Here is a 21,157-nt window from a genome sequence, read left to right as displayed (position 1 = left end):
ATTTATAATAAGAAAACAATACAACTACTCCAAATAACATCGTTCATTCATTACTTGTCGTATAAAACAAAGTTAATTGCAATCGAATGATAAGAAAAACAAAGTTATAGTATTGAATATATATATTGCATGTGATGGATTATGGATTTAATTTATCCACTTCCATTTGTACACTCTCAAAGTTTCCTAACTAATTTGTCAAATAATAAAGTATCTATACAAGTACAAGAAATAATCTAACTCTTGTAGTGGTATATGTATATGAAGCCAGTTTCGAGGCAAGAGACCTGGGTTCGAGTCCTACCAACGCCCGAGACAAGGCGAAAAAAAAAAAAAAAAAAAAAAAAAAAAAAAAAAAAAAAAAAAAAAGAGCAAGTGCTCTCTACCTAAGATTTTGTAGAGAAATGGAATAAAATAATAAAGAAACCATTAATATTTTCAACAACTCACATCACATGTAACTCTATCAATATGATCAATGACCAGCACCACCCCTACTTGGACCGGAGTAAGCTCTTGCGATAATATATCGAAAAATCGATGAATCAACGGGTTGTTCTTGACCTCTTAGAGGTCTCACGCCTTCCACTTGCATACATTCAGAAATAAGCAAAAAGAAGATTGTAACAAGAATCATATTGATGAATGATACATAAACTTGGCACCTCATTTTTATTTTTCTTTTTTGGAAGCTGAAATATCTCAAGAAATAATAATTTGTGAATTAACTGGTATATGTATTGTAGTTTGTACTTTGTACGTGAAATATTAATGTTTTGAGGGTTATGAAGAAATGAAATGAGGCTTTGAATATATTTATAGGAAGAAAACGAGAATGAAATTTGATTTCATCTACTACAAATTGACTTAGTTATATAATAAATTTGGTGGGATGATATTAAATAAAGAAAATATTGTGGGAAAAGTTTATGAAGTTTGGCGAAGAAGTAAACGGTAGTTAAAATTTTCAAAGGTTTGAATAACAGGGTTTGAAACGTGTATGAAGGAAATTTTACAGATTAAAAGGTTCGAATTTGCAAAATCTTTAGCATATGAAATGAGTTAAGTCAAAGTGTCGGAATAAAGGTAGGAGAGTTGGTACGCTGGTTAAGCTGCAACTAGTATAACGACTGGCGTTTTCAAACTTTGGACTGATTTTAGTTATTAATAAAGTATAATCTCACATTCTTACTGGTACAATCTTAGTACGTATATACTTTAGTTATTTAATGCTGTTTATGTGTTGAAAGTTTATTTATTGGACTTTTTCATTGTTCTCATTTTTTTATTTTACATAAAGGTTATGAAAAATATATTAAAGTTATGAATGAGTACTTAACAATTTATTTGGTCAAGTATAAGTACGAGTCTCAAATTAGATTTCCTATTTTAGAGTTCGAGATAATACGTTCATTATAACTTTTATAAGTAAAAACAATCTAAGTATCTTGAGGATGGGAAAAGATAAGAATCTTACATTTATAATACATAATCCTAACTAAACTTACTATAAGACGAATTTAAATCATGCTAACTATAATTCAAATTAGGTTAAGTTTTGAGTTGTCTACTTTCAAACTTTTAAATCCGGACCAGGTCTTTACAAATTTATCACTTCTCCAAATCTGACTACGTCCAATGAAATTTGTATATAGAGTGAGTAATACGTATTAGCAAATATAACAAATCAATTATAATAATAAATTATGAGCTTCAACCTTTAAAGTCAAAAGAAACCTTTATTTAAATTAGTAAGGAGGGAGTAACCATCTTTTTTTTTTAAAAAAAAAACTTTTTTAATAACCATTACACTTTCAGCATTTTGTTAAACTTTACCGCAAAAAAGTAACATGTGTACATGACAGCAAGCTGAAATAAGGAAGACTAGTAGTGTGAACGGCCAACATATAATGACGTGTGAACAACCACTTTTGTATGGCAAATAGCAAAATACGACTGAAAATTAGCTCAAAATTTATGGAAATGTTGCACAATATGTTGATCAATACCAACCGTCCTGGAGCAGAGCACATACAATACACTGTAAGTGTGACCTAAGCAATGACTAAACATCTTTTATTCTTCACTCGCACACAAACAAGCAGCTAATACAATTTTCAGTCAAGAATGCGCGAGCTCAAAAAAATTGAATTGAATTAAGATTTGTTTTGCAGTCAATTTTCTTAATTTGAACAAGTCACCATTGATTTTGTTGTGTTTGTGCACCTTTGAATCCTCAACTATTGTCAAAACATCAATAACATACAACATTTGAAAAGCTACAAGATAGATAGTCAATGTAATACATTATTAGAAAGGAGATAAAAGGAAGGTGCTCAGCTGTTTCATAATTTCATCATCTACACATGCTGATATGCAGACATACTTTCCAGCAATAAGCTTTGACTAACCGGCTGTGACACGATTCCTGTGGAAATCAAGATACTAATAGTACGAGTGAGAAGATTATAGGAAAAATCAACATCCACTCTGTTTCTAAGCTGTAAATGTATGATGTAACCATCAAACGGTGCTGAGGGAGTTCCAAAACTGTATGCTAATGAACTGTTATAGTTGCACCATTGTTTGGCTCATACCAAAGCGCATCCTATCCCATAGGAGGGAAATTATGTTGCATTCAGGGCAAAATCTGACATTTTTTTTATCACCTGCAATGAAAATCTATACAAGGAATAAGAACGTAAAGTGACTGATCCAGGCATGATGCAATATAAGCAAACTAACCTGTCAAAGTCGGTCACAGGGAAATAACTGTGTACATTTCAATCTCTACACAGGGAGAACCAAGTTTATGCCATATCATCATCAAATTTGGGATAGACAAAGTTGCATCATTTTTTTAACTGCAAAGCAAATGAATACTTAACTCCAGATGAAAACAATTATTAAATGTACAAAGCGACTGGAAAAGTTAATACATGAACAAAACCTAGCTTTTATTGTTCATTTGATATCTTTTGCAGAATTGTGAAACCAACAATAAGTGTTTGCAGATAAAATTACTACCCAATATGCTTGGGATGCATTAACATAATCTTCCAATTAAGGCTAGGGGTCAGAAACTTACGCATGTAGCTACAGCTTGGGTTTCAAGCATCATCATCATATTGAGGATATATATCATGCTCTGTGCCAGGCACGAGTTCTTCGGGCAAATTTGTTCCATTGTGGTGTAAGGTCACCTTTTAAGAGATCCACTATTTTCAATGGAAGTTGTATAACTTCAAACTCGGAAATACATAGATGCACAGTCACTGCCATTGCATTACGGCATGAGCATATCCTCAATCAACGTTCTCCCGCAAGATGAAGAGAAGAACAATGTATGTTGTTGACTCACAGCGAGTGGTTCCTTAAACATATAAAAACTTACTTAGATCAAAGCATAATGTGCAAAAAAGAAAGGCTCTTCCCAGTTGTTGGGAGGAGGCATACACAAATAAAATGGAATGTAAAAGAACATCTTAAGTAACAATAACAGAAAACTACTCCTTCCAAAGACAGTGATTAAACAACAAACATATTCATCCAAATTCCATACCAATCATTGAAAGGAAACAAGGTTAATCCATGAATGGAAAGAATAGCCAGAGACATCTACTCCATCGCAGGCAAATCCAAATGTCCTCCGTAGCTTTCACTAGTACAAGCCTGACATATTATTTACAAGCAACAGTTAACATATGATTAACTTATTACAATCAAGAATAAAAGGCTACATCAAAGCGCATAATTCTAACAATTGATTTAGGCAATTTTGTAGAATCAGACAATGAGAGAAGAAAAGACATGATCACAAAAGCAATATCATACCTGGAGATAAGGCAAGACAGCAACATATGCATGTTTAAAAGCCTTAGATTTCAATGTCAACCTGATTCATTAACCAAGTGTTATGATAAACGAACAGGCAAGATGTAATTATTATTTAAAGAGAATAAGGGGGGAAAAGGAGAAAAAAAAAAAAAAAAAAAAAAAAACGTTTAAAATAGGATACACAATACAAAGACCAGCTTTTGGACCAATTTCGAGGTTTTGGAATAATTGACATCGATGAAAATGAGGGGCTCCGAAATGCCAAGTTGATTATTAATAGAACCCTGCAATGCCTAGTTGGTTATTATTGAAACCATCTCATGCATCTTTTCTTTACCAATGCAACATAATACCAAAATAGCCTAATTGAACCAAACTGGTTATTGAGACTTTATAGACCTACTAATAGGCTTCTTACGGTTCCAAACCAGCTTATATGACCCCAGGGATCACCCCAAGCATTTACTTCAACTTTGGAAAACTTTCTTAAAATTAGCCCAAAAGCGTGAATAAGAACCTTTAAATTTGAACAATTTTCAACTTTTTGGGACTCGAAAATAAAACAGGTCTGGGTGCTTCACATAGACTTCAAAACACCCCTGGAGTCCATTTGAGTGATTGAAACCATCCACTTTACCTTTAAACTGCCAATTTTACTCCCCTAGCCCCCTCCCCCCTTTCATATACTTTTGGACTTAGTACAATCGACCAGTGGTCATATATGGTTCAAAACAATATTATATGACACAGAGATGCAACCCCTACAACCCTGAGATTTTTCAACATGAAAGTCTAAAACCCATGAACCCCCTCCAATTTTGTGAGCCTACAATTTTGGTCAATTTCTGACTTTTCCAACCAAGAAAGAAAATTTGTCGGGGTTCTTCCCATGGACCCCATGACACCCCGAGAAGTTATTTGGGTGGTTGGAACCATCCACTTGCCTTTGAACCGTCAATTTATATGTTTACTTACACTTCTCCCTTAATTAACTCAAGGTCACCATAGGCCATTTATGACCAACTAGTGGTTATATGTTTTATATGACCTAGGGATGCATCCCCAAAAATCCTGAAATTTTCCGAAATCGGATCCTGAAACCTCTTAAATTGGTCCGAAAGAGTGCATTCAAAAAGGTCAGCATTTCAGAAGGTGCACCAACCAATGCTTGTGTATTTGAGAGGCTAATCATTTTTTTTTTTTTTTAATACTTGTTAAGGGAGCATAATAGATAATTCCAATGTAGGTATTGAAAGAAAGGCCACTTCAACCCCAGAAACAGCAATTTAGCAATATTGATAGATATGGCTCTCAGATTCAGATGTAAAGTTTCTCTATATAGCAGCCACAGGTCCAGATAAATCCTTAAAACACATTATAAGAGTATGATGTAACCTTTTGCTGAGATCCTCTGAAAACACAGACAAATTATAAGGCATATCAGTGTACCACTAAGTATCATTCAGGTCATGTGACATGAATATAAGGATAAACATAAGGATCGGACCCCTGTCTACGCCCTTAAACAAGCTGAGAGAAAAAAGTTCCTAAGTGCACCTAATAAGCTCTAGATAATATAGACAATCATAAATTTGTATCAGAAATAGTACTTCTATGTGAGGAACATGTCAATTGTAATTTAGCAGACTTATGGTGCCGAACCTAGTAAACTGAAAATAAATGCATACCTTTTTAAAAGACGAAAACAAACATAGATTTCCTCCATGTCTTCCTCCAGCTTCAGCTGAATATACTGCCTCAGAAGTTCACATAAGTTATCCGAAGCTTCATTAGCCACATCATCAGTGGCATCACTATATATCTTAAATCCTGAGAGACAGCATTGCAGTGTAGAGGACAACACCCCAGTAGACCCTGAACTGAGAAACATCTCTGCAAGAATGTTCAACATCAAGCAATTGCTGACTTTGAACTTATGGACCCAACAAGGAGGACTTCCAACCCAAAAATTACTATCTTTAGCACATTCCACGGATCCAGTATTATCCTTGCCATGCCCCGTTTCCTGCGCTACCTCGGAAACTTTGCAAGACTCAGGTAAACCATTTGGCCTTCGATGGGCAGGAAGTGCCCCAACTATATCTGCTCTCAGTTCCTCAGGTAACTGGTGTAGTATAGACATGTCCACTTGGCTTAATGAATAAGGCATTAGGTCAACTTCTGATTCCACCACAGACTTAGGGATAACTGCAGTTACTGTGCCAATAGTAGGCAATGCCTCTTTCTCCTGATTCTTGGAACACCCAGCCTACAGAACACAATGAAAAGTCATTACAAAACAAAACATACAAAAGGAACAAGTGCATGCCTACACGTAGAGACATGTCCACTTAGCTTGAATGCATAAGGCATTAGGTCTGCATTTCTGATTCAAGAATTCAACACAAAAATAGAGATAGTTACAGACACAGTTGCTGTGCCAACTGCCAATAGCAGGCAATACCTCTTTTTCCTGATTCTCGAAGCACCCAGCCTACAGACCACAACAAGTCATCATAAACTAAACATACATACAAAGGCAACAACTGCATGTTTACATGCTTAAATGAGGCAACATTATAATGCGTACCCAATTAATCACAATACTATGTACCTATGAATGAGGGAAGCAATACTACAAGATAACTCCTATGATAAGTGATAATAAAACAGTCATCAAACGAAAATCAGCAGCTGTATTATATGCAGAAAAGAAGATTAAACACTACCTTGATGTCCTTAATGTTGTTAATTTGCACAGCAGCAGAAGCATGAATTTCCTGTTTGCTGCAGAATTCACCTAAATGACCATTGGGGTTAAATAGTAAGCCAGGCAAAAGGCAAAATCTAACACACAGAGACAAAACGTTACCTTCAACTTTCTTCACAGGCATAGCAGAGACACTCTTATATAGGTCTTTGTCCTTAATTTTGGATATGAGATCAGTCAACCTCCCTCCATACATATCATTAAACTCTTTAAACAACTCAGGGGGCAAGCTCTCAATAACACCCAGATCAAGATCACCTAATGACGGCAGCACTGAAACTGGATTTGAGCGAGATTCATGGTATGAAGGATCTGAACTTGTCGCTGAAGGTCCAACAGACTCAAGATAAGTTTGGCCTGCAACAAAATAAAAATGAGATTTCACACAATCTAAACAAAAAGCATAAAAAGTCAAATATTTCATTTATTATCAAAAGTTATGGTGATTAGCACTAAAAGACAAATAATCCATTTCATCCTTAAGCAAGTAAACCAGAAATAATGACAAGATAAGGATAGCTAAGTTATGCTGCATCAGGAGACTGGGAACCATAGTTCTTTTTACAGCCAGCAAAACAATCTTGTTTTCTAGCAAAGTTATGCATCCGTTTAGAAGCTACTAAATAGCATATATGACAATTAATCAAATATACATAACAGCTACGGCATTAGCATATATGACAAGTAAACAAATATACAAAAGCTGTGCATAGCATAGACGCAATTCAAATCAAAATGTAATTCTAGCCTTCTTGAAACTATCTGAATGAGTGTATAGCTAGGTTACAATAACTCTAGTCCTCAAACACACCCCTTTTCAGAGGTCGATGGGCCATATCACCCCCATGTCACCAGACCGCCAGTACTGCGGCAATAACAAGTCAGGCCTTGGATCAATTCAAGACCAGTCTTTGAGAGGGACGAATTGGACAATCGGTTATAGCCTAATAGGACTTGTGTCATAATTACACTTAATCTTCACTCAGTTTCAGACTTCTCACTGGTAGAGTGTTTATATTGAGTTTATAGCTGTTAGCAATGTCTCTAGCCCCCAAGCACACCCTTTTTCAAAGGTCATTGTGCCATATTACCCCATGTTGGCAGGAGTTACAAATCAGGCCAGGGACCTAGATCAGTATTTGAGAAGGGTGATAAACTAACAGGACTAGTACTCCATCAATTAAAATCAATCTTCACATGGAAGCACTAACCTAAGACAAGTGCGCAGCAGTATAGAGTATTGAGCAAATGAAATAAGCTCCTAAAAATATATGTAGTGTATAACTCCAAAATGCATGTATCACACATAGGTCCTGAGAAGATGGTGACAGTAAAAATGCCTTCCAAGACCAACTAAGATTCCATGACGACATCTATATGACTTAAGCAAAAAAAATGAAGGTATATTGATAATTAAATACTAGGATGTCCTAAGCAAGTAAGCAGCCCTGTGCCCTTAATATGCAGAGCAAATACTTTCAACAGGAAGACCTGTAAGGCTGTAACCACAATATCTGTTTGAAGATGGTATATACAACAATACCTGTATCATGCATGTTGCGGTGTTCTCTAGAGTTCGTTGTGCCAGATCCAAGCCACGACCTTAGTAAATTTCTTTCTTGCCCTTTAGATCGGATATGAAAAGGAGACAGTAGATGTTGTAAGAAACATCAAAGTGAAGAAGCAAAACAAGAAAATACATGACCATGTCAAAATTGTCAATGGCATGCAAATCGAAGACATACTTTGCTAGTTTTCTACTATAAGACATAGAAAACAAGCAGATGGAAATCAGAAAATAATCAAAAAGATATAAAGAAAATTGATGATAGACTAACAAGCCAACAAAGTGCTCAAACAGACTAGCACAAACCTTGTCTCATAGTATCACTACTCTCCAGCTTGGTCACTTGTAATCCGATTCCTCGAATATCTTTGACATCTAGACAAATTAAACTGATAGTTTAAAACTTGGAGAAGAACTAATAGATCTATCAATGACTAAGGCTGTGAAAATCTAGGAGGAAATAGAAACATTTGCTTGGCTCTACAATTCAAGACTCAGTATCCAGACTTTCCCACTCATCTTTTTCCCCGTAGAAAAAGGCATCAGTGATACCCAAGCTCTCACAAAAACAAAAACAAAAACAAAAACAAAAAAAAATAAACAAGACGTTTATAAAGAGTTAAGACCATAGCCCAGCACTACAATGGCAGAAAGCTAGTGGCACCAAGGTCTGGCCACCCCAAAAAGAAAACATTTAAGGAATAGAAATGACTTCCAAACCCTATTGTTTACAGCATAATGCAGCCCTATCTCAATTTATGAAAGAACCCTTGTATCACAAATTTTAAACCTTTGGAACTCACAAAAGTCATAATTTATCATGTACCTCCCATGCCACAGTAGACAAATTTAAATAAACGCATCATTATTATTAAATACTCCTGAGTAGTAGCCAATATTATTTAGTGGACTAAAAAGTTAAAGATCCCAGATACAAGCTGACCTATATGAAATGATCCAAATAGCTGCATTGTTATCCTTTGAAGAATGTCGACATCATCAGTTGCAACAGGAACCTGTAATCAGAATAGTAACTCTGGGATGAGAAAAGAATGATCATGAACAAAATGACAATTGTCAAAAATTAATCTAAACCTACTGTTGTAGAGTGACTAAGATTTTCACAAGCCCCATGACCCATGTATTTTGTTGGCTCCCCAGCATCTTTTCTGCGCTTCTTAATCTGAAAATTATTAATGCAGACAAAAATAAAGATTTTAGCTTGAGTTAGCAGAGTTATCTAACACCATGAATAACAAACAAACAAGTATTTCACAGTCAACAAAGCTTTCAATAACTCCAGACTCCATAGCATGAATGTGAAAAGGAAAAAGAATTTAAATAAAGAAAAAATCCAATACCAAAAAATATACAATATATATATAAATACATACATACATAGAAATGAACAATGTTACATATATAAAAAAATAAAACTGTTGTACCTTGAGTGTAAAGGTACGCCCTTGTAATCCACATCCCTGCAAGCGCAAAGAAACCTCCTTGCAAAGACTCGAAAGGAAGTGTTCACTCTGTAAAGCATGTGAAAACATATCTCAGACATACTCAAGGGCAAAAAACATTGGATATTTAGTCGCATAAAGAGCTGAGAACCGACATCTTTTATATCCTTGAAGCGCACACCCCAGTTTACATCAGCACCAATCGACTTGCTTTCCTACACAATGTGTTTATTAGTCAAAATAATTGCTCAATATAATCAATATCACAATTATACATTAAAAGGCAAGGTTCTTAAAAATACATTATATGTTTAAACAGTATAAAGATAATTAAACAAGTTTTTAAAAATACATTATATGTTAGAATAGGCACATATAAGTTTGTCAAACAGCACAGGACACTATATGACAAAAATAAGCGGAGTCAACATTCAAGAAGGTTTAAGATCAAACACTACCTGGAGATTCACAACACAGATTTTGCTCAATTCATCTCTCCAACAAAAAAAAAAAGGAGATTAAAAATTACATAAATCTAATTCAACTTTGAGCTAGGGAATCATCATCCAAACAAGTGAACATGTATATAAAAATAATTAATAGCTGGATTCAAATTTCCATAGACTTCTAGAAATGACTCACAATCTTAAAATATCAATTCTAAAGTTGCACATGTTAAATCTAGTCGTACACTTTAATGTCCATATCCCTCCAAGGAAGGGTAATAAAACACACCTTATCAATGTGCCACAGAAATTTCAACGTATAATCCCTAACATGTTTCTAGACAGCCTTTTGTACTCTTTAAAAAAGTTTTATATATATATATATATATATATATATATATATATATATATATATATATATATATATATATATATCAAGCAAATATGTAAGTACCTCAATACCACAAGAGCAATCACCAAAAAATTTTGGGCACACCAAAAAGGAAAGTGCAACAGGCATGTATCAAATATTCTGCCTAACCTGAATAACTCCAACTAGCCGATTATCTACACCTCTGCAGTAATTCCACAACATTTCACCAGTTTTTGTTCCAAAGTCCCTCTGTAAAGCCTCCTGCAATTTGAGTATATCAAAACTTATTAAGAAGATCCATAACATCCAACCCCTTACTTAGATCATATAATCTCACATTTAACAGTTATAACACTTAACATCCAAGGGGAACAAAGATACACAGTGCCAATATTCCAATCAGTGTATTAAACATCATAGACAAGATTATCACTAATGCTTTGCACTATATATTAGACCTTAGAAAACCTTCGCAATTGGCCACAGGTCTGAACTCCTTTATTTTTTAGCTTTTGCTCCAAGACATGTCCAATACCTGGAAGTGTCTTTATAGGGAGTTGTAACAGATACCCATCAACCTGCAAAACAATTTTAGTAGTCACCAATTCAGAGACGGAAAAACAACTGTAGAAAGGGAGCAATGGTTCCGAGAGAGAGTAAATTATAATAATGCACAAGACAGCAAAGAGAGTATTTAAGCCAGCACTCAAACTTCTTGAGCTCAGATCAAACAAATATCAATCATTTGATGACAGAAAGTTGACTGCAAAAACAATTGTTCTGATAAAATAAATTTTTAAAATGAGCACAAGACTGCAAAGCGTAGTACCTTCTCTGGAGAGATGTAGCATTGACCGTCTGGTTTGGCAGTTCTAGTGGCAAGACGAGCCATAAGCATATTTGAAGCAATGCCTGCACTAGCCGTGCAACCTGTTGTTTCAAAGATCTCTTTTCTTATTTCAGAAACTAAAAGCTCTGGCTCTGCCACGTCTGAGTCAGTGATATCCAGAAATGCTTCATCACAACTTACTGCCTGCAGGAAAAACAGGTCTGCTAAAGAATACTGACTGAGTGACAGCAAAGATTAAATTGAATAGAATATTGTAGCACATGCCTGCACTTTATCACAGTGTTTGTGCAAGATGTTGTAGAACTGGTCAGCTACCTGCCACAACAACAAAAGTTTCATGAAGTTCTAAAGACTTGCAAATCAGGACTTCTCTAATACAAACTATCACAGGTTTTGGGGGTGGGGACGGTGGCAACTAATATGAGACTCGATGGTCCATAATACCTCTTCATAAGCTTCAAAGTTGTAAGGTATGATTTCTAGATGAGGACAACGAGCCTTGGCATCTCTAACAAACATTCCCGCTTTCACCCCTATTACAAGAAACATAAAACCATATGAGTATAAATTCAAAAAACTGTCCATTTAAATCACAATGCTAACTGCCATAAGGATTTAGAATCAACCATAGTCTCGAGCAGGATAATTAGCAGAAGAGATTTCAGCAGTTCCTCTAGCACTGTCTGAATGGCACACTGCTACAGGCTTGTCCATCAAATCTGGACGGTTCCTGATAACAACAGCCACAAAAAAACAGTCCTGCAATGATATTTATATCAAGAGGGTCAATAGATTGTGGGAAAAGGGGAACTGGGCTTTTATGTAAGGGAGACGCATTTTGTTCTTAAGACTCAAAGAGTGTGGCATTGAAAAGACTGATACAATACTACGAATTGGAGAAAAAATTCCAACGGAGAAGACTCAAGTCATCAAGTACCATGTCCATATGGATGATCATAGTTTTCCGAGAAGTAGAAGCAGCATTAACATCAAAGCTTTTTTGCTTAGTTTTATTGGAAAGGCAGGCAAATCGCTTACGGTACCGGTTCCTCCAAGTTCCAATGAAATGCAACCTTGAACTCTGACAGCCACAAACAAAAATTATAAAAAAAAAAAATTGAAAAACCATATTTTAAAAGAAATGGAGGGAAAATGCAGATATAAGAGATGAAAGAGAATAGGGAAACATGTAGAGTTTTTACACCTTAAAATAGTTTTCAACAAAATTAGGGTCCTCAAGGGTTGAATGACGGCTGCAGGAAGGTCCCCCAGCCAGTGAACCAGATGATTCCCCACTAGGCTTTTCGTACGAGTCATGATGACTGGTGGGACTAATATCGACTTTGTCTTTGGAGCTGACTGACTTTTCTGGTTGGGAGAATTCTTCTTCAATAAATTGCTCTGAATCAGCTGTACCAATTTTCTTACATCCATCGTCTTCTACCTCCTTTTCACTTTGCCTAGAACATTCAGACAACTCACCCAATTCAGAAGAGGCAAGATCAAGCACAACATCATCCTTCACTTCTGAAGCTTCAGCATCTGCTTCAGCTTGCAGCATACAAGCTGAATCAGACAGAACACCTTGACTAATTGTATTTCGTTTCAAAGCAAAGAAAGCAGACAGCTTTGGTTGATTGCTTCCTTCATTAGCCAGCTGAATGAGTTGGTATGGAACCCCTACATAATAAAAATTTTAAAAAAATAATAATAAATTAATTAAAATAAATAAATTAAAAATGAACAAAGTCAGGGGAATACACAGGCATACAGCACAATTACTGCTTGACAAGATCATTACCAAAGCAGAAAAAGTAACTTCTACTTGTATTTTGGGAAGCTAACGGGTAAAGTGAACCTGGCATCCCCTACATTATCCCAAAACCAGATTCTTAAGAAAAAAACAAGAGTCAAAATTATTAAGCCATTTCAAGTTTTCTCTTTCGCATGTAAAAATTCTTATTTCCAGCCAAAAAAACTGGATGCACCAGTATCCAGCTCCCTTTAAATTCCTGCAAAGAATTAGTCGCCAAATTTGGAAAACTTAAAGACAAAAGTTCAATACTCTTCTTACTAATATGCTGCGGTTAACCATTTCCATAGAATCTTCCTACAAATTCTCTATACTAGATTCAGAAGTGAAAGGTTATGTATTGAAGAAAGGTGTACAGTAACTCAAACAAACTTACAACTGTAAAACATAATTTAATACATCAAATGATCTCTCTGCAATTAACCTCCTCTTTCCCATATCAATATTGGTTTTTTTAAGAAAAAAAAAATGTACACCTATCACTCTGATGCTAGCACATCTTTAATGCACCACTCCTCTCAAGTCTCAACATATTTGTCAGATTCTCTTAATACAGAGTATGCATAGAGTCTATAGTTCTATATTCTATAGTCTATACAGAAACTGGAACTGCATCAATAGGCCATATCTAAATGTGGGTCTTGCCAGAAGGCTCTATTTAAGTAGGCTACATTCTCCAATGTTCTTACTCACTTGTTCTTTTAGCTAATAAAGGCTGCTAATTCTATTGTCTTTTAATTTTTTTTTTTTTTAAAAAAAGTTCCTATAATACTAATTCGTTAAGGGAATCTGAAGAGTTGAGTGAACATCCAAGTGGTTTGGCAAAAACACCGAAGGCAACTAGGCAAGAAAAAAATAATATAGCCTCCCTTTGTCAATAAAAGTTCTTCCTGTTTGGACAGTGATAGTGGTGCAAAAAGTCAAAATAAAAAAAAAAATGCACTCTATAATGAATACAGAATAATCAAATTTGGTTCATGTTAGCCAACCCCACTTTTGGGATAAAGGCTTTGATTGATTGATTAATTGATTGATTGATATAATGAATACAGAGTAGTTAGGATGAGCAAATAAAGGACTCACAGTTCAACAATCTCCCAGCTGCGACACAATCCAACACCCAAGTGGGTTTTACAACAGGCAGTCCACCACTGAAAGATCTACACCAATTATACAACAAATTAAACCATATTCCAATACAACCCTAAACCATAAGGCACTTTACTATCACTATATAAGGAAAAAATGATTGACAAGAGAAACAACAAACCTGAGGTTTTTAATTTTACTATCAGGTAGGTTACTGCAAATTATATGAGTGACACGATGCCTCGAAAAGTAATTCTCAAATCGTCCCCCATGCTTCAACATGTATGCTCGAAGCTCCTATAAGGTTTGGTTATCAATTTTATCATGATCAGGACTCAGGACAATTAATCAATTATCAATCCCAAAACCAACTACGAAAAGAATTTGGAGGCTAGTTTATGACAAACCTGGCTAGATGGAATAGTGAATCCATCAACAAAAATCGAAACACCCTGAAATATCGGTTTTATAGAATCTGAACCACTATAAGAAGAATTTGAAGCTTCTGCATCAAACTGATCATGTAGTTTCTTATTCTTCACAGCCATATAACTGCACAACACATTAACTCAATTTCATCACCATGAAATTAAACTTCCAATTCAATTACCCTAAAAATTAAGCAAGTATTAAAATTCTCCACAATTAGTTAAGCAATCACAATTTATATTCAAAGCATTCCCAAATTGTGTCAAAATTGACCAATTAAACAAATAATTTGCAATCAACCACAAAAACTAGTGCAAAGTGAAATTAAACCCAAATTAATAAATCTGAGCACATAACCTACATCAAATTAAGCGATTTTGAGCGAAATTTGAAGTGAAATTCAAGAAATTAAACCGAAAAAAAGAAGAGATACCTGCTAAAATCGGAAAATGGGGCACTACGAAACGAAGATCGAGAAGAGGTGAGAGAATTAGCTCCCCAAGCAACACCTAGGGTTTTCTGATTAGTCTTCTTCTTCTTATTGTTAGTGTTATTGGAAGAATTTGAATTGAAGCTTCTTTTGGAATTCGAATTGGAATTTCCAGAACGAGTTGAATCGTAGCTCATTTTCGACGCAAATTTTGCTACAAAAAGCGCGGGAATCAGATGAAGGTTTGAAGAAGAATGCAAAGGAAAACAACAAACTTGCAATAGAAGTTTAAGATGAGAGGGGAAGAAAATTACAGTACCCCGTTATGTTTTTGAAACGGAAAATATTTTATACTCCCTCCGTCCCGTAATACACAGAGATCCTGTTTTCGTCCGTCTCGTAATACTTGATACGTTACCAAATATAGAATGTGATCACTAACTACAAAAACCAAAAAAAAAAAAAAAAAAAAAAAAAAAAAAAAAAAAAAAAAAAAACACACACATTACAAAAATAAAAAACCCTCACATTTTCTCTCTCTTCACCTACCTTACTCCCACCCCACTTATTGTTTTCTTATAGTAATATAAAAATACAAAAAAGAATCTTTTATACTACGTACAATAAACAAATGTTTTAACACAAAAGTTTAAAAATACCGGGTGTACAGTATTTTTATTGTAAATCAGCCCAACTAAAGCAAGTGGGATTACAACAACTCCGGCGTCCCCTCCGATTTCGACCTTGCTAAACACCCCAATCCCCCGATTCCAGCGCTTCTGACCTCCCCCATCCCCCGATTTGTCGAGTTTGAAGTCCGGAATTACAACAACTCCGAATACCTCGACCCCAATTTCATATATACCTTATTGTGGGTATCTATCATTTCACCTCATCTACTTTGATGGTGGCAAACATGGCAGCGACGGAGGTGGTGATGACTATGGCGGCAAAGGTGACGATGACGACAACTATGAAGGGAAAAATATGAGGACTTGCAGTTGGTAATGGAGAGGGAGTAGGGGGTTGAGGTTTTGATGGAGGAGAGAGAATTTGAAGGTTTGTTAATGGTGAAAATGTTTAGTTTTGATGAGAGATAAAGATACGGGATGAAAGTGAGCCATTGGGTTAACTTTTGCATTTTGTGTTTATTTTTTTTTTATTTCGATACTCTGTTTTTGTGAAAAAAAATGGATCACTTTTGTGAAAAAAAAGGGTCACTTTTGTGGGAAAAAAGGGTCACTTTTGTAAAAAAAGGGGTAACTTTTGTGAAAATATGGATCACTTTTATAATAAAAAAGGGTCACTTTTGTGAAGAAAAAGGGTCACTTTTATAAAGAAAAAGGGTCACTTTTTGCAAAAATGTTCGATGTACAATAAAATTATTGTAAACCGGGGGCATGCAAAAGGAGTTGATGTTTTAAATGGATCCACTTGTAATTTTGTGTAAACTACGTGTCTAGCTCAACATCCCAAGTATTATGAGACAAAGGAAGTACTCTGCAAAATTTAAGCGTCAATTAATCATAGCCCTTTAAAAGCTCGATTTTCAAATCTTATATATATAGTCGTGTAGTTCCGCTACTACAAGACATGTCATAGTTCGTGTGGGTCAAGGTACACGGTCGTGTGGTTATTAATTAGGCTTTGGCCCAAATCAGTTTATGTTTTGGAGAGTTCTATACATACCCCTTACGATTACTCTTAGCCGAATCAACTAAGTTAAGTGATTATTCAGAAATTTGAGAGTCTTTTGTGAATTTCTCATTTGTGATGAGAGAAATAACATTAATAATCTGAGAGATAATCAATCTGTTATTTGTGATTGGTCTCAAATCTATTCTGAATGTGTATTCCCCAATATCAATAAAACTATTTATCTCGTCTGTCCGTGGACATATCCAACACACTTTTTGTAAACCACGTAAATATGTATGTGTCATTTATTTGTTTTGCATTCACTAACTTGTTCTTTCTCACATCCTTTATAACAGCGAATTTAAAGAAATTCTCATACGGATAACGTGTACAAAGTGCAAGTATCAATCATTCGTTTTAGGGTCAAAAGAAGCCTTCACTAGTTGAGTTGCAATGTTGCACTACTCCATACTTCACAGAGATTTAAAATATTGTACTAAATATTCAGATACAAAAATATATTCTTATATACGTACTAGCTATAAGTCCCAAGTCCATTCACAAAATCACAATCTATACCTTCTTATCCCATGGCACCCAAAACATTTGCTCCCTTCATAACTTCATTAGGTAAAAATGAAGGCATAATTCTTCTTACTTTGAGCAAAAACTTTACATTACTTCTTCATTTTAGCTACCTAAATTCACAAAAACAAAGTAATTACTACTTGGACTATATTAGATGACTACTAGATTTCAAGGCCTGGCCCTGGTGAATTTATAGTAGCTGATGACCAGAAATCAGCACCATTGCTGTTTGCGACGTGGAGGATGCATTCCAATGGAACTAAGCATAGTCCTCTGCTACTTAGACCCTCCATTGAACCCATCTCCATTGCACTTGGTCCACCCTTTTCCTGCAAACATTGACAAATTAATTTCATAATTTGTACTTCATAGTTCCTGAAATACTTTGTAGTTTCATCTCATGAAAGATGCCCAAAAGTATTACTCCATATGTCAAACATTGATGTATTGCATATACGACTATACAAGTACTTGTGCACGAGTAAAAATCTAGGTGAGCGACTTAATACACTTGATCGAAGTGAAGCTATGTCAACCATACAACTACTACGTGTCTATGTATGCACTACAGAGTACTTATACCGAAGTATCATTTCATAGTAATTACTACCTCCATTACATATTAGTTGCAACTTTGGGTATTATTTGTGAGAGATAAAATATTCCAAAGTTGCAACTAATATGTAACGGAGGTAGTAGAAAAATTGAAAAGAAAGGGAAAGAGGTAAGTGCATGCATGCTTCAGTAGATGGCCTGATTATGATGGGACTATAGCTGCGTACACTTACAAGTTACTCTTGAGCTTTCAAGTCTTTAGTCTTTCGAAATTTGATTGACATCATATCACTATTTTAAAAGTTTATTTTTCACAACATCCCACTTTATTTTAGAATTAATTTAACTAAAGAACTTTTTCTAATAAACTTATCTCCCAATGTCTATATATAATAAAGTAAAAAACGAACATAAAATCAGTCATTATATTGATCAACTTGCCTTCTAATTAAATAGAGATTATTTCGAATTAAAATCTTCCAAAAATGATGCAGCATTAAAGAGTGGTAAATCATCTAAACATCACTTGTTCCTCCTATAATGTGGAGTACATATATTTCGCAAAGTTCTAGTCCGACCATCTACATCATCAAACCACATCATGTAGACCAAGAATTTAGAAACAAGTAGTCAATTCATCAAGGCTCCAATCATACAACCAAATTAGGTGAAACACTTCTAGCAACAAAGATGTTTAGGGTGGTGCCAAATTGTAGAAAAATAATAATCAATTGTGTACAACCGTCTTATCCCAATCAACATTTATTTCATAAAATTGCATTGATTTACTCCTTAACATACCTAAACAGAATGAAAATTTGTCCACCAAAATATTTCACAATTTGCCAAACAAAGGGGTAGATTCATAGAGGGTATTTACCAAAATGGAGTGATGAGGAGACGACGACGAAGGCGAAAGCTTCAAGTAAGGTGTAGAAAGCACCTTCACTTGATCGTGTAGGAACCTTATGTACCCCATTGCCTCATGTAACACTGAAGAAGTGTCTGTCTGTATTACAAGAAAATTAAAATCAATAAACCAAATATAATAAAGTTGTACTCAATTACCATGACTAAGTATGGTGTACAATTTTGTGTCAAAAAAAAAAAAGGGGTATGGTGTACAATTTATATCTCCAATTTGTGGGTTTTATATGAGCATTCATGCTTCAAAATTGAACTATTTAATACATTATGTACGAAGTATATGTTACTAAACATACCGTCCACGTAGAATCGGCAATGCAAACTAAGTAGAAAGAGAGAATAGTTAGCAAACCTTGCCATATGGAGATACAAGCTGCTGCAATACAGCAATCCTCTCACCAAGTTTCTCTTTTTTCCCCTATAGATTGTAAATCATAAAACATCAACAACATAAATTTGCACCAATATTGCGTTTAACAATGATTTGATTTATCTTAAAAAATGAAGAGCTTAATATTGTAACAACAGTGGAACTATACTATAATTAAAATAATAATCATGATTTATGAACATGCATGCAAAGCTGAAAGCCTTCCCTAACCTTTACATGTTTAGGAGAAGGAGTAACAATGGGGCCCATTTCTGTTTTATTCTTCTTCACCCCATTTTTCTGATTCTGACCACTTTTAGACCCATTTCCAGATTCTTTACCCGGCCCATTTCTCCTTTTCTGTAACTATAAAAAAAATCACTAAACATTCATCAACATCATTTATGTTACCCGACTCTTCATTTCATCACAATTACCCGTGTCAGGTACTCAACACTATTACAAAAAAAATTAAACTTGGACACACACTCATGTTAGACACGAGTACCCGAATCCGAGTAACATAAAATTTCATAAAGAGTAATAGAGAAAGAAACTAACATTGGAGTTGGAGGGAGTGAGATTATTAGTATTGGCAGTAGCAAGAGTAAATTTAGGAGTAGTTTTAGAAATAAAGTCACCAAAACAGAGCATATTAGGAGTATTAGAAGAAAACAGAGTAGGAGAAACAGGGGAATCAACAGAAAAGCCCTTTTCTTCAACATCTTCTAATGATAAAAGTAGCCTTGAAAAACTCCCACCTGGAAGATGAATTTCTCCCTCTTTTCCTCCATTTTCACCCATTATCATACTATATTATTTACCCTTTTTAAATTTTTTGTTAAAAAACCCAAAAAAAAGTAGTGAATGTGGGAAAGATTTCTAGGAGTAAAAAACGGAAGGTTCTTCTATTTAATGAAATGCTCTGTTTTTTTTGCTCTGTTTTTAAGGAAGGAAGAAAGGAAGAAGAAAGAGGAAATGGTGGAGGGGGTAAATTAAATTTCCAAGGAGAGTGTTGGGTAATGGGGATTAAGGGAGTCAAAGAGTGAAGAAAAACACAATCTATCAATCAAAAAAACTAAGCCCAAGAAAAGTCATGGGTTAGTGCTTCTAAACCTGAAAATGCAAAACAGTAAAAAAAGAGATAATGGTACTGTTACTGTGTTTCTACCGCTTTGGTGGAATCGAGTAAGTGAGTTGAGTACATGTTTGTTTTAACTTCATGTGGAAGTGGAAAGATTTTAAGAAATGTAGATGAAATTTGGTTCACATATGAAATTTGGTTCACATTTTTAAGGATTCCATATTTCTAAAGGAAAAAATAAAGGTGTCAAAAACTGACTCGACTAATTCAATTCAATCCGTCCCAAAAAAAATTGATTTAGATTCTAACTCATATGAATACAATAATTTAACATGATTCAATTTTGAATAGATAGACCTGATTCAACCTTACCAAAGCTAACCCGACTCAGTTTTTCTAATTGACACCTAACTTTATTCAACTTATTTTGTTTAACGTGTAAAAATAAAAGACAGCTTAGTTTAACGTATGGTTCCTCCAAGTTTTATGCTCTTGTATGCACTAGTCAAGTCTTATTTGGTCCTAAGATATGCAAATTGCCCAAAAAGTATAATGGCACACATTCAGACCAATTAAGACTGGAAAATTTCAATAAAAAAAATAATACTACCTCCGTTTCACATTTTTTGCAACTTTGAAGAGTGCACGGATTCTTAGGCAAAATTTGTTTGTGAGTGTAAGATAGAGAGAAAAAATTAAGAATGCATGTGATGAGGAGAGAGAAAGAGAGAAATGACAACCTAAAAAGGAAAGAAAAGATTAGTTGCAAATAATGTGTAGTATCCATTTTTGGTAAAAGTTGCAAAAAATATGAAACGGAGGTAGTAATAAAATAAAATAAAAAAATATTCTGCAAGCCTTAAAGGCTTTAATCATCCTCATAAGTGATACGGTTTCAAAAAAAAAAAAAAATCCTCATAAGTGAAAG

At 34.8% G+C, this 21,157-nt stretch overlaps 2 protein-coding genes across 3 annotated transcripts; both read right to left on the bottom strand.

The window, feature by feature from the left end:
* Positions 1-2,173: 2,173 nt before the first annotated feature.
* On the bottom strand, positions 2,174-15,558 carry LOC145619274 (translesion synthesis protein REV1-like). Its single transcript, XM_081673936.1, has 26 exons — positions 15,071-15,558; positions 14,616-14,760; positions 14,390-14,505; positions 14,203-14,279; positions 12,511-12,986; positions 12,244-12,387; positions 11,933-12,065; positions 11,751-11,839; positions 11,567-11,621; positions 11,286-11,485; positions 10,915-11,034; positions 10,625-10,717; positions 9,793-9,852; positions 9,620-9,706; positions 9,274-9,357; positions 9,118-9,190; positions 8,481-8,549; positions 8,151-8,231; positions 6,710-6,964; positions 6,567-6,637; positions 6,302-6,331; positions 5,526-6,106; positions 3,563-3,672; positions 3,089-3,373; positions 2,746-2,864; positions 2,174-2,682 (listed from the first exon to the last, which is right to left on the bottom strand). The coding sequence occupies exons 1-23, from the start codon at positions 15,262-15,264 to the stop codon at positions 3,585-3,587; spliced, it is 3,321 nt and encodes a 1,106-aa protein (XP_081530062.1). The 5' UTR covers positions 15,265-15,558; the 3' UTR covers positions 2,174-2,682; positions 2,746-2,864; positions 3,089-3,373; positions 3,563-3,584.
* Positions 15,559-17,245: 1,687 nt separating this feature from the next.
* Positions 17,246-20,290, bottom strand: LOC145621266 (transcription factor bHLH68-like). Of its 2 annotated transcripts, none has more exons than XM_081676006.1 (5): positions 19,707-20,290; positions 19,377-19,511; positions 19,128-19,193; positions 18,729-18,857; positions 17,246-17,622 (listed from the first exon to the last, which is right to left on the bottom strand). In XM_081676006.1, the coding sequence occupies exons 1-5, from the start codon at positions 19,953-19,955 to the stop codon at positions 17,455-17,457; spliced, it is 747 nt and encodes a 248-aa protein (XP_081532132.1). In that variant the 5' UTR covers positions 19,956-20,290; the 3' UTR covers positions 17,246-17,454. The 2 variants fall into 2 exon arrangements, with proteins under 2 accessions (XP_081532132.1, XP_081532133.1); XM_081676007.1 differs by having other exon boundaries at positions 19,377-19,505.
* Between the last annotated feature and the right edge of the window lie 867 nt (positions 20,291-21,157).

This window comes from Chenopodium album, chromosome 27 (assembly GCF_948465745.1).
Source record: "Chenopodium album chromosome 27, dcCheAlbu1.1, whole genome shotgun sequence".
Classification (NCBI taxonomy): domain Eukaryota; kingdom Viridiplantae; phylum Streptophyta; class Magnoliopsida; order Caryophyllales; family Amaranthaceae; genus Chenopodium; species Chenopodium album.
Note: the sequence above shows the minus strand (reverse complement) of the source record. Positions and strands in the feature narration are given on the sequence as shown.